Here is a 13,703-nt window from a genome sequence, read left to right as displayed (position 1 = left end):
TGTGTGTGTGTGTGTGTAAAAGATTTTCTTTATGGGCTGTTTTTTTTTTTTTTTTTTTTTTTTTTTAAATAAAACCTTAATGATGAATCTTCCTCCACTCAAATGAGTTACTCAAACCTAGACGTAGGAGTAGGAGTGTGGGCATTGCTGGGGATTGCCTAAATTAATAATTTAAATATGTGTTTAATGTTTTCTTTGAAAATGCGTGGCTTTTGCGGTATCTTGAGGGATTGTGTACGATGGCTTCCTGACACCTCTGACTTATTTCTCTTTATTTAATCCTGAATGTGTTTGTGTGAATTAATTTTATTTGAAATATGAATATATTAAATATATCAATTTTGTTTAAAAAGTCTAATTGAGTGCAGTTTATTTTTAACGCTTGACTTTGAAATTATTTGTGCTTTAAATGACATCCTGACTGTTTTATTAAAATGTCCTGAATGTGAAAAAGAAATACATCGATCAGCAAAACCATTACAGACACTGACTGGGGAAGTGACTAACATTAATTATATCATTACAGTGACACCTGTCCAGGGCTTTGATATATTAAGCAGCATGTAAACGATTGGTTTCTTAAAGTTGAAGTTTTGAAAGCAAAAAATTTGGGCTAAACATCTTGAGGGATTTAATAAAGGCAAAATTGTGAGGGCTAGATCACTGGGTCAGAGCATCGGTAAACCAGCGACAGGGGCACGGCATCAGGGTAAGCAACAAGGCTAGCCTGTCTGGTCCGGTCACGCAGAAGACTGTAATACAACTAGCTGAAAAAGTTCATGAGCATGAGAGGTAGACCATGGATTAATGGAAAATGGTTGCCTGGGTGCATGTGCGCATCATTTACCTGATTTCGCCAGGACGCACTATGCAAAAAAGCCAACTCGGTCAAGAAAAACCTTGGGTCTTGGCATTTATGTGGTTGCTTGGACATTTACCACCTACCTAAACAATATTTTAGACTAAGTACTGTACACCCCTTCATGGTAACTAAGGACACTTGTCTCTTTCAGCAGGAGTGGTTTAAGGAGTTCAAGGTATTGACTTGTTCTCCAAATTCTCCAGATCTCAGTCTAATTGAGCATCTGTGGGATGTGCTGGGCAAAGATCGGTCTAATCGGTTGAGGCCGCAACTTGTAGAAATTATAAGATTTCCAGAATCCACAGCACTCCTTCAGAGGTCTTGCAGCGCCCATGGCTTTGATGGATGAGAGCTGTTTTAGGGCACAAAGGGGGTTCATAACAAATTAGGCTGATCGGTCTACTCTGCTTAAGAAATCCCAGTTGTGTGTTTTAGAATAATGTAAAAGCAATTTCGGAAACGGAATGGATTATTTTGGTTAATTAGTTATATACAGCACATATATAAACACTTTTTTTTTCTTTGTCGTGCTAATCTTTGTCCAGCTTGGTTATCTGTAGTTGGCTGTACATTTGTTGATTTCAGTTTTAACAAGGATTTATTGTACATATTTTTCTCTTTTTTAAGAAAGAAAAATGTTAACTGTTTTTGTGTAATTAAGACTTCCAACTTGGTATGGAAGAAATATAATAAATTCAAATCTGGCTTATTATTAATATAGATAAAGACTTTTGTGCTTTTAATTTAAAGATTTAGAAATTAAACTGCATCTTGCACCATGCCAAGTCATTTAAGTATTTTTTTAAATCTATGAGGCCCTGCTTTATGGACCCTGATCACTTTGAGAATTCTGTACGCAGCTCTCAAACTGAAAGCTTATTGAACAAGCCTTAAGTTAACAATTTCTAGCCTTAGTGTCTGGCCTGTTTGCTGTAGAATATAGCTGTAAGGTAATCACAGCAGTGATAATACCATAATTTTAAGTATGATGAATATGTATTACTTTTTTGTACAATAGTTCTCTAAGCAAGGAAAAATAATGCTAAATAACAGCCAGCCAGACAGACAGACACTTCATTGATCCTGAAGGAAATTCCAGTAAAAGCAGAGCCTATTAAAAACTTGAAAATGAGAAAAAAGGAAAAACAAGCATTAAACATTTAAGAAATGTAGAAAGAAAAGACACACAGATGAGGCTACCGGATGGGCTGCCACTCGCGTTGGTGCCCAGACAAAAAAGTCCTTCTGATGCAACACGCCAAATATTTATAGAGGGTTTTTCCCCCTTCCTGTCTGTGAACCAAAATAGTTCCCAAAAAAGCCAAAACCAGATGAAGCATGTGTGCAGTCATAAAAATGTCCAGACTGACTGACAGCACATAGTAACTCATAGTAAGAGTAGTACCAGTTTCACTTTTACGAACTAGGAGCTAGGATTGGAATTTTAAGCGTTGAACAACCACAAGTGGTGCAATACAAAGAGTGAAATGGTGCAGTGCTTTTATGCTAAATATCAGCACTTCTGAAAAGCTGCTTTTCCAATCAAATAAGTGCCCTGGAACTAAATGTTGTAAGGTTCACAGCTTTACAGAACTTTCTCTTGTTTCAAAAATTATGACTGCCGAAAATCCTTACAGTCGTGTACCCATGATAAACTGTTACCAGAACGTTCCAGGAACCATAAGTGGTCATACTGTAATCTAAAATTAAGTAATATTTTTTAGCAATAATCCAAAGATAGCCAAATGCAGTCTGTTAATACGGTTCTGTACAACACTGTCAGAAACATGGCCTAACAGATGTTTTTGTCAATAATATTCCTTAGGGAAAAAAAGTCTGGACTATAAATATATTTCAACTAACTTAGTTAAAATTATTATATAAATATTGTCCTGTCAAATATATTATTACTGTGAGATTTTAAAAGGACATCGACACCAGCTGCTCTTTTCCGAAACTCTGCTCCAGAAACTATTGTACATTTGTTTCGGACCCGTTTCAGAAAGGTTCTTCTTCACATATTCTTGTTTTTATCCAAAGTTTGTTTGCTGAGTTTTGTTTTTCTTTTAAAGACATTCTTTTTTTTACTACAATAAGAAAGAAGAAAATGAATATTTTATAATAAATGTAATCTTTATTTTTAAACCATTTTTTTTATTCATAAGTGTAGTCTATTGGATGCTATCTATCTATCTATCTATCTATCTATCTATCTATCTATCTATCTATCTATCTATCTATCTATTCTATCTAGTTCTTCTATTGAATCGGACTACACGGGCCAGCCATTGCTCCCCATGTGCCTAAGGGAGCCTTGGCCACCCATGACCCTGTCGCCAGTTCACTGGGTTTCCTTCCTTGGATAATTTTTCAGGGTGTTTGGTATGTCATGATCAATGCAGTCTGGAAACACGTTTTGCAGCTGCTCTGACCCAGTTCCCTAAATACAACAATTTGGCCCCACGTTTTCAATATTTTATTACGATGTGAGTTAAAAGAGAAGGAGAAATTCTGGAGTGAGTTAGATGAAGTGATGCAGAGCATACCCAGAGGTGAGAGAGTGGTGATTGGTGCAGACTTCAATGGACATGTTGGGGAAGGGAACAGGTGATGAAAATGTGATGGGCAGGTTTGGTTTTCAGGACAGGAATGTAGAAGGACAGATGGTGGTGGACTTTGCAAAGAGGATGGAAATGGCAGTGGTAAATACTTTCTTCCAGAAGAGGCAGGAACATAGGGTGACATATAAGAGTGGAGGCAGAAGCACTCAGGTCGACTACATCTTGTGTCGACGTTGTAACCTGAAAGAGATCAGTGACTGCAAAGTGTTGGTAGGGGAGAGTGTAGCCAGACAACACAGAATGGTGGTGTGTAAAATAACCCTGGTGGTGAGGAAGGCGAAGAGGACAAAGGCAGAGCAGAGGACAAAGTGGTGGAAGCTGAGAAAGGAAGAATGTTGTGTAGTCTTCAGGGAGGAGTTGAGACAGGCTATGGGTGGTCAGGAGGTGCTTTCAGTTGACTGGACAACTACAGCCAATGTGATCAGGGAGACAGGTAGGAGGGTACTTGGTGTATCATCAGGTAAGGGGAAAGTGGACAAGGAGACTTGGTGGTGGAATGAGGAAGTCCAGGAGTGTATACAGGGAAAGAGGCTAGCTAAGAAGAAGTGGGACACTGAGAGGACTGAAGAGAGTAGACAGGAGTACAGGGAGATGCAGAGTAAGGTGAAGGTAGAGGTGGCAAAGGCCAAACAAAGAGCATATGAGGACTTGTATGCTAGGCTAGACAGTAAGGAGGGAGAGGGGGATCTGTACAGGTTGGCAAGGCAGAGAGATAGAGATGGGAAGGATGTGCAGCAGGTTAGAGTGATTAAAGATAGAGATGGAAATGTACTGACAGATGCCAGGAGGGTGATGGGAAGATGGAAGGAGTACTTTAAGGAGTTGATGAATGAGGAAAACGAAAGAGAACAAAGAGTAGAAGAGGTGACTGTTGTGGAACAGGAAGTAGCAAATATTGGTAGAAGTGAGGTGAGAAGGGCGTTGAAGAGGATGAAGAGTGGAAAGGCTGTTGGTCCTGATGACATACCTGTGGAGGTATGGAAGTGCTTAGGAGAGGTGGCAGTAGAGTTTTTGACAAGTTTGTTTAACAAGATCTTGGAGAGTGAGAGGATTCCAGAGGAATGGAGGAGAAGTGTATTAGTGCCAATTTTTAAGAACAAGGGAGATGTGCAAAGCTGTGGCAATTATAGAGGTATAAAGCTAATGAGCCAGACAATGAAGCTGTGGGAAAGAGTAGTGGAAGCTAGGTTAAGGGCAGAGGTGAACATTTGTGAGCAGCAATATGGTTTTATGCCTAGAAAGAGTACATCAGATGCAGTATTTGCTTTGAGGATGCTGGCGGAGAAGTACAGAGAAGGTAACAGGGAGTTGCATTGTGTCTTTTTAGATTTAGAGAAAGCGTATGACAGGGTGCCAAGAGAGGAGCTGTGGTATTGTATGAGGAAGTCTGGAGTGGCAGAGAAGTATGTTAGAGTGGTGCAGGACATGTATGAGAGCTGTAAGACAGTGGTAAGATGTGCTGTACGTGTGACAGAAGAGTTTAAGGTGGAGGTGGGTCTGCATCAAGGATCAGCTCTAAGCCCCTGTTTGTTTGCTCTGGTGATGGACAGGATGACAGATGAGGTAAGACAGGAGTCCCCATGGACTATGATGTTTGCAGATGACATTGTGCTCTGTAGCGAGAGCAGGGAACAGGTGGAGGAAAATTTGGAGAGGTGGAGGTATGCTCTGGAAAGCAGAGGAATGAAGGTTAGCCGCAGCAAGACAGAATACATGTGTGTAAATGAGAGGGACTCAGGAGGATCGGTGAGGCTACAGGGAGCAGAGGTAAAGAAGGTGCAGGATTTTAAGTACTTGGGGTCAACGGTCCAGAGCAACGGAGAGTGTGGAAAGGAGGTGAAGAGGCGGGTACAGGCAGGTTGGAATGGGTGGAGAAAAGTGTCAGGTGTGTTGTGCGATAAAAGAGTATCAGCGAGAATGAAAGGAAAGGTGTACAGGACAGTGGTGAGACCAGCGATGCTCTACGGCTTAGAGACAGTGGCACTGAAGAAAAGACAGCAGGAAGAGTTGGAGGTAGCAGAGCTGAAGATGTTGAGGTTCTCTTTGGGAGTGACAAGGATGGATAGGATTAAGAATGAGTTTATCAGAGGGACAACCCACGTTAGATGTTTTGGAGATAAAGTCAGAGAGGCCAGATTGAGGTGGTTTGGGCATGTTCAGAGGAGAGATTGTGAATATATCGGTAGAAAGATGCTGAGGTTGGAACTGCCAGGCAGGAGGTCTAGAGGAAGACCAAAGAGGAGATTTATGGATGCAGTAAGAGAGGACATGAAGTTAGTTGGTGTGAGAGAAGAGGATGCAGAGGATAGGGTTAGATGGAGGCAGATGATTCGCTGTGGCGACCCCTGAAAGGGAACAGCCGAAAGACAAAGAAGAAGTTTTCAATATTTTATTACAATGGCACCTGGAAGTGGGTGGGATATATTAGGCAGCAAGTGAAGCTTTTTCTGATGTTGATGTGTTGGAAGCAGAAAAAAATGCCCAAAAAATGGGATGTTCTCAGGATGTAGTGGTTAGGACCTACCAAAAGTGATCCAAGGTGACATGGTCAAGTGTGGTCAGGGCTTACTGATGCACATAGGGAGCGAAGGCCGGCCCCGTGTATAAATATCCAATAGAAGCAGGTCAAAGTGATGAAAACGTTATTGCTGGTTGTGATAGAAAAGTGTCAGAACACACAGTGCCTTACTGTCATGGTGGCAAAAGGTGGACCCACTCAATATTAGGCAGGTGGTCATAAACTTATGGCTCGTCAGATTAGTATTTTGTTACGTTGCCTGGGTAGTGACGTCACGCGCGCCCGTGCTCCGCCCACTAAGCGGTCCTGTGACGCGTTGTTTGTCCCCGCCCCCACCGGCAGATTTAAATCGTTAAAGTAGACTTGAGTGAGAGGCCATTGTTAAGGCGCTTGGGCCTTTGCAGAAATAAATAATAAAACTTGTAATAACAGAGTCTGTCACTTTTAGGCTGCAATTTAAATTGCCTGAAGTGTCCTAGTCTGCTGCTGCTCCGTTAATATGAGACTCCGGTCGAGGATTATTTCCCTGGAGAGCCCGTCTCCTGAGCCCAGCAGCACTCCGCGGAGACGGCGGCCCGATGTGACTCGCACGCCGCGGATCGGACAGAGCCAGCTTCAGGCTCAGACTCCGACTCAGGTGGGCCTTTTCAAGTGGAAATAAAATCTAACGGGGGTTAAATTTGAGCCTTTTCTGAATTAACACCTGCTGTTTACCACACTATTACCGATAACAATTAGCTCGTCGTTATTGTATGTGTCATAACACTACTGCTACAGTATGTTTGTTATTGTAGCTAGTTCGGCTAACATGTTTGCTAGTTCGGCTAACATGTTTGCTAGTTCGGCTAACTTGTTTGCTAGTTTAAGGCTAACAAACAGTGCTTATAAAACCCAAATGCCTTTCAAGATAAGGCAAAACTACTTGTTTGTGTTTCTCTATAGTTTAATCAGGTTTAGCCACTTGACTGTAGGAGTAAGTTTATAAACCAGTCACCAGATATAAAGTTTTGCTAACAATAAAGGCCTGCTTCCTGTTAGCTCACTGCTCGACTGGGCCTACAGGACACAGCGTCTGATTGAACAACTCATTATAACGGCTTATTCCTCAGACCAAATCATATTTCTTTACATACATGTAAGTTGGGGTTGAAGCTTTGGATGCAAATAGCAGGTGCATTTAGATTTAGACTGGACTGTAAGTTGATCAACACTACAGTCAAACATAGGCAGGTTTAGGAGCTTCTCAGAGTGTCTTCCTGACAGAATAGCAGTAATCTCTACAATTGTATAATGCGTTTTTAATTTGTAGATATTATAAAGGCAAAAATGTATGCACATTTAAACATAAAGACTATGTTCTTCTCCTCTGATGGTCACGTGATGGCATCAACGAAAGAACGACTGTTGACATCTTTAGAGGAAACATAATACTACACATGGCTGCCATGATTAGGGTTTTATAAAAGAGTTTAAATAACAGTTACGTGTTTACACATTTTTAATCCCCTCTATAATGTGTGTGTGTATGTACAGCTCTGGGGAGGAAATAATAAAAGGCCACTGCAATTTACTTCAGAAAACTTTTTTTTGCAATAAGTGTGGTATAAAGTTACCCAACAGCAATGTGAAAAACTGGTGGAGAGCATGCCAAAACACACAAAAGCTGTAAGTGCAAATCAGGGTTATTCCACCAAATACTGATTTCGTAATGTTATTTAACCAAAGCATTAACACAATTTGTTTGCAAATTATTTGCATTTTGTTTTATTTGAGTTATTAAAGCTCTGCAAGTACTGCATGATCTTGGGGTTTTTTGATATGTTGTGATGTCATTTCCTTAAAATATATGATTTAGATACAAATATTTGCACTTGGAATTTTGTCAAAATAGAAATATTGTCAGCCATTCATCTTACCAATACACACACCTGTAAGTAAAAAAACATAAACTGATTATTCTATACATATTTATATATTCTATAGTAGAGAGAGAGAGAACAGTATTTTCAAGTGCAAAGGTGTATGTATACAAATATGTATGCACACTCTTTCTGAGCAGTTTGTTAGAAATGCCTGCAGTGTTTCCCACATTTTGAGAGTTCTGCATTTTTGTGACATTATTACCATATTCAAGTAGAATTTACACATTTTAAAATGTACCTCTTTATTCTGTTAATGCGAGAGCAGTGTACTGTCCACTACTAGATAATTAATACACTGAAGTATAGTCTGTTTGTGGGAAACACTGGCCTGTACTTCGCTATTCATTTGTGCAGTTATCTAATTTACCAGTCCTGTGGTATCAGTGCAATGCATACCATTATTCAGCTATAAATCAGCAGCTTCTAGTTATATTTTTATCAACCATCAATATGAGGAATAAGTGTGATATCAGTAATTGTCGCTGTGCCATTATTATTGGTACTATATAGGCTGGTTTGGGTATTCTGTAACAACAGTCACAACTTTTGCCAACAGAATTGCCTTGCTAATCAGACTGAACTACAATGAATGGTCTGACAGGTTTGAGCTGACTGAAAGGCTACAGAAACCACTCTGTACAATTGTGGCGAGCAGAAATCCACGTGTCAAATCTTGATTCCCCTTCTGTCAGCTGAAAACCGAAAGCTGAGGTGACAGTGGGCTCAGGCTCACCAAAGCTATACTGTTGAAGACGGCAAACTTTAGTCTGGTTTAATGAAGCTCGATCTCTTCCAAGGCACACAGATGGTAGGGTCAAAATATAATAATATCAGCATGAATCCAGCATGCCTTTTGTCTTCAGTCCCAGTTAGTGGGGGTGTTTAATTTTTTTTTTAGCCCATTGTTGTTGTCTTGGCCGTTCCCAGTCACTAGATCTGAATCCAACCAAACACCTCAGGGATGAAGTAGCGCTGGAGGTTTGCAGCATGAAGGAGCCCCTGAAAATCCTCAGGGGTTGCATGATTCAGTCATGTCAACAGAATCCCCAAAGGAATGTTTCCAGCATCTCATTGAATAAATGCCAAGACAGTTTTGGCAGTTTTGAGAGTAAAAGCAGACCCTATTTGGTATTGGTACTAAATCAAATTTCTAACAAAATGCTCAGTAAGTGTGTATTGATAATGATTAGCACAGCAATATGACATTCTTTTAAATAATTATGCACATGTTTTCACTTTCATACTACTTGTGTGAAATGGACTCGTCATATGGTCTCTTCATCTTTATCTGTGACTGTGTTTAGGAAGCCCAGATTTTAAAGGATTGTTCCAATTTGTACTGCGAGACGATCCCAACTGCAATGAAGCGCCAGCGCTTAAGACATGGAAGGAAAAGGGTTCTACCACTGCAGGAGTGTAAAGGTACCAGAATTTGTTTGGAGCATTGCCTGTCAGTGTCTTTTCAGTGCTTTTTTTTCTCTCTCTTAAAAAAACTTTTATCTATGTCTACAAAAAAAAATCTATGAAGTTTTTAAAAATAAATTTAATATATATATTTTTTTCTTTAGAATCTGACTTCAAGACCCCAGTGCGGCATCTCCGGGAAAGGCATTACCCATCAGTCAACCCCGCCGCACGAAGCCTTTACTCTCCTGTAGTGCGCTTTGTCACCCCCACGAAAGACAGTAAGAACTGCTGTCACAAGCACGCCACATGGGTTTACCCTTACATTTAGTACTAATAGAATTCACAAGTCCTAGGTTGGTAAAGGTTTTACACATCATTGCATCCCGTTATTTAGTATTGTGTAGTTAAAGTGCATTTAATAGGCTGTTTTATGTTTATTAAAAAAAAGTATTATTTTTTTTATTAGGAAAAGCATTTATTATAATAACAACTCTTAACAAAACTTGACAAATTTAATAGATAACAAGATAAAATAACATGGTACCACAATTTTTTTTCATATATAACCATTTAGAAAGTGTTTTTTTTATTTATTTTTATTTAAAGGTGATTGCATGGCTAGTAAAGTTGATATTTTTAAATATTTTTTTTGTGAATGCAATTATGCATAATTGTATCGATTAACACAACTCTGAAGGAAAATAAATGTTATGACTTTTATTTTTTAAAGATGTGTTGAACAATGCTTAAAGCGGTCCAACAAAATATATCTTTCCAATCATTTACTCATTTACTTATTTGTTTAATACAAATCACATAAGACGAGGGAAACTTTCTTTGACTATTTAGAAATGCTGGTATTTCTCTTCCATAGACGAGAGGACTAGGAGAGGTGCAGTGTTTAGCCCTGAGCAGTGTGTGTTCGGGTACAGCGCCGTCAGCTCACTGTCAGAAGACGAGGAGAACGATGAGGTGTTCAGCCCGTGAGTGTCACTTCCCCAGCGCCAGGGTTTCAAAGTTACCGAGCACACAGCCCTAAATGACTGCGGTTCTCTGATCACGGATTTTTATATAAATTCACAGCAGGATCGTCTTTCATGTGTCACGCACTGTTATCTTACAGATTCACATTCATCAAAAACATCCCTAACCAGTCCCAACAGTCCAGAGTTGTCTCTGCTCCCCGGGACATACCACCAAAGACGAGAAGTACACCCGCAGCCACCATGGTGCTCGATTTGGTGAGCTTTTCAAATCAGTATATTTGCACACAATGTTTTTTAGTTTAAATGCAGTAGATACAATCACTAACCTGACACATATTGCTTCTCTTTTTTAGGATGAAACCCTTGTTTTTAGCTCGCTCAACCAAATCGAAGATGCAGAGTACACATTTAACACAGTCTTTCAAGATCAAGAGTACACGGTGATTGGGGGTTTTCTTGTTTACCAGCACTGCGTGTACTGGTGGCGTTGGATAAATAGGTTGCTAAAAGGTTTAACCTTTTGTACTGTAGGCCATGCTTATTAATAGATTTGTCTTTTACACACAGGTGTATTTGGTTCTCAGGCCATATGTGAATGAGTTTCTGCAAGCCATGGTAAAGCATTTTGAGGTAAATTGGCTTTATTAATAGACCTGCGACAAGCATAGCAGGATGTATTTTCAATGTAGGATGTAGCGTATACATTTGTATTTATTTATTTATTTTACCCTCTATAGATGTGTGTGTATATGTGTGTTATATAAAAATAAGGGGGTTTCAGTGTTCAAGGGTGTTGATTGTGCAGAAAAGCAGAACACAGTTTCAAGAGTTAATAACTATCTTTATTTCTCTATATAATCTCCTGCTACACTCATGCACTTTTCTCAGTGTTTGACTAGTGCTTGGATACCATCATGGTAGAAAGTTTTCTCAGTTTGTGGCCATAATTGGACTGCCTGCTTTATGTCTAACACTGGCCTCCTTTATTGGGCCAAACATGTCACTTGGAGCGAGGTCAGGACTGCATGGTGATGTGGCATGTTTGTGAATAACTGTATGTACAGTTTTCCACAGACACGTATGTCTCTTCCGCAAGTTGCTAAGTTATCTGCTGATTTTGCAAGTGATCAAGTGCTTCCTTTGCTTAATGTTTTACGGAAAGTCTACATTGGGCTCCGAGCCACTTTGGCCGGGATCATCATTCAAAGACATACATCTTAAAAAAAAAAAATGTCTTCTGTAAATGTTTCGCTTTCATTCTGAAAAAAAATTTCAAATTCAGACAGACTTTCATTTCCAGAAGTCCCAGTTTATCTTTAACATCTTTTTAAACTTTAATTGACATCTGCTTTTTTTTTTTAGTTTAGCTTTTCTCTTTAACGCACCCTAATATGTGTGTTTATGTTATCAGGTTTCTGAGAAACACTTTTTCTTCTTATCCATATTTCCCTCCTATATTTTGTAGATCTTTGTTTATACTTCTGCTAAAAAGGAATATGCAGAAATGATAGTGGACATACTGGATCCAAAGAAAAAGATTTTCAGGTATGGTGCTTTTAATCTTTATGTACAATTGTTACTGTGATGGTTGTGATCATCCTCATCTTTGTATCACAGAAACAATAAAGTAACTTCCTGTTTTCTTTCCTTTAAGACATCGTCTGTATCAGGATGACTGTTCATGCGTACTTGGACACTATGTTAAGGATTTAGAGGTGCTGGAACGAGATCTTTCAAAAACAGTCGTTCTCGACAACGCACCCCACACTTTCCCATACCACGTACGAGTGTTTCCGTTTCCTTTGGTGCCATTTTTTTTTTTTTTTTTACTTTTTGATTAGATTTTTGCAGGCACTAGTTACTTATGTGTTTGTTCTGTTTCCAGCTGATGAACACAGTTCCCATCAAGAGCTGGTGTGGGGATAAAGAGGACAAAGAGCTCCAGAGACTCGTACCTTACTTGGAGAAACTCTCTCAAGCTGTAAGTTCGGTCATTTATCTCACTCTTTTTAAACATTTTGGGTAAACCTAAAGAGGACAAAACCTGGAAAAGTGTATCGGTAAAGGTTGTCTTTTATGTAAAATATAAGGTAACTAAGTGTGCACATTATTCCAAAAGCAATATAATTGTTTGAGTCTTTTAAGATGTTTTCAGTATCTTTTCCTAATGTAATTACTTTTTAAATTCTTTTCTTTTTTATTTAGAATGACTTCAGGACTGTGCTTAAGAGAAGAACAGATCATTTTCACAACCTGCTCACTGAAGATTAAACGTCGCCATTTTTATTTTGTGTATATAAATTTTTGTGTACATAGTTAATGTGGTATTTTTAGATGTAATACAGGCTGAATCATTTCAAAATGTATTATAATGCTTTAAATAAATTCCAGCCTTATTTGAGGTGATAAGCCTCTTAAATTATTGTGAATATGATTTTGCTAATTTATTATTGCTGCTTTTTTATGTGACACTTTAAAGTGGATAGTGTATAATGATTTTTTTTTTCCTCCAGTTGTACATTGTTCTTATACCTAGTTTTTAAAATGCCCTTGATTTCTCTTATTTTCTTTAATTTCTTCAGAAAGAATAAACTGGTATACCAGCCTTGTTTCTGGACCCATTATATAGTTACCCAGCAATTCACAATTAGACACATTTTTTTCTGGCTTTGATTTCCTTTTTCTGCAATTGACAATTCTTTCTCCTTTTTTCCCTGCCATTTTTCTGATTTTATTTACCATTTGTCCACTGCTGTTCATTGCCCTGATTTTTGTCTTTTTGCCTTTGTTTTTCTGATATTTGTCTGAAATTTTTCTTACTATTTTTTCTTTATCCTGCTTTTTTTTTTTTGGCAATTGTTCACAGTTTCTTTAACTTTGCCTCAAATGTGCCCCCCCCCCCTTCTCTGCATTTTTTTTTTCCCAGCTTGTTTTTTCCACTATTTTCCCACCTTATTTTAAATGGTTTTCAGTTTTGTCTACTGTAATGCTACTTTTGTTCACAATCATCCACACTGTTGTTCAGCAGTTTTTTCTGTCTTTTACCCACCATTTTTCACATTGGCTGTCTGATATTTGGATTTTATTTTTGTCTTTTTTCTTCACGATCTATGCATGGAAGGGCTGAACAGGGGTAGAAAATGGTGGTCAAGGATGCCCATGGCTGGACAAAGCCACCAGGATTGAGTGATTTTTCACCGTTATGCCTTAACCTTCCACTCCGACTACATGAATGGGCTGCTTATTGGAGTTTTCTCCAATGGTTAAATGAATTCTGAAAAATATGCGTACATTAGTAAAAACAGTTTTTACTCAAATAGCAATTCTACATCACTTTTTTTTCTGCAAAGTTCTACAGGTGAAATCTAATAATTTGAGAGAAATTTC

The 13,703-nt window shown here is 38.8% G+C and overlaps 1 protein-coding gene across 1 annotated transcript; it reads left to right on the top strand.

The window, feature by feature from the left end:
- The first annotated feature begins 6,358 nt into the window (after window positions 1–6,358).
- On the top strand, window positions 6,359–12,925 carry ctdspl3 (CTD (carboxy-terminal domain, RNA polymerase II, polypeptide A) small phosphatase like 3). The gene is made up of 11 exons (XM_053512657.1): window positions 6,359–6,638; window positions 9,228–9,345; window positions 9,492–9,608; window positions 10,205–10,313; window positions 10,454–10,571; window positions 10,670–10,756; window positions 10,884–10,946; window positions 11,782–11,861; window positions 11,971–12,097; window positions 12,202–12,297; window positions 12,522–12,925. The coding sequence occupies exons 1-11, from the start codon at window positions 6,501–6,503 to the stop codon at window positions 12,585–12,587; spliced, it is 1,119 nt and encodes a 372-aa protein (XP_053368632.1). The 5' UTR covers window positions 6,359–6,500; the 3' UTR covers window positions 12,588–12,925.
- Window positions 12,926–13,703: the final 778 nt, after the last annotated feature.

The sequence above is a fragment of the Clarias gariepinus genome, chromosome 15, assembly GCF_024256425.1.
Source record: "Clarias gariepinus isolate MV-2021 ecotype Netherlands chromosome 15, CGAR_prim_01v2, whole genome shotgun sequence".
Taxonomy (NCBI): domain Eukaryota; kingdom Metazoa; phylum Chordata; class Actinopteri; order Siluriformes; family Clariidae; genus Clarias; species Clarias gariepinus.
The sequence above is the reverse complement of the archived record's forward strand: the minus strand, read 5'-3'. Positions and strand labels throughout refer to the sequence as shown.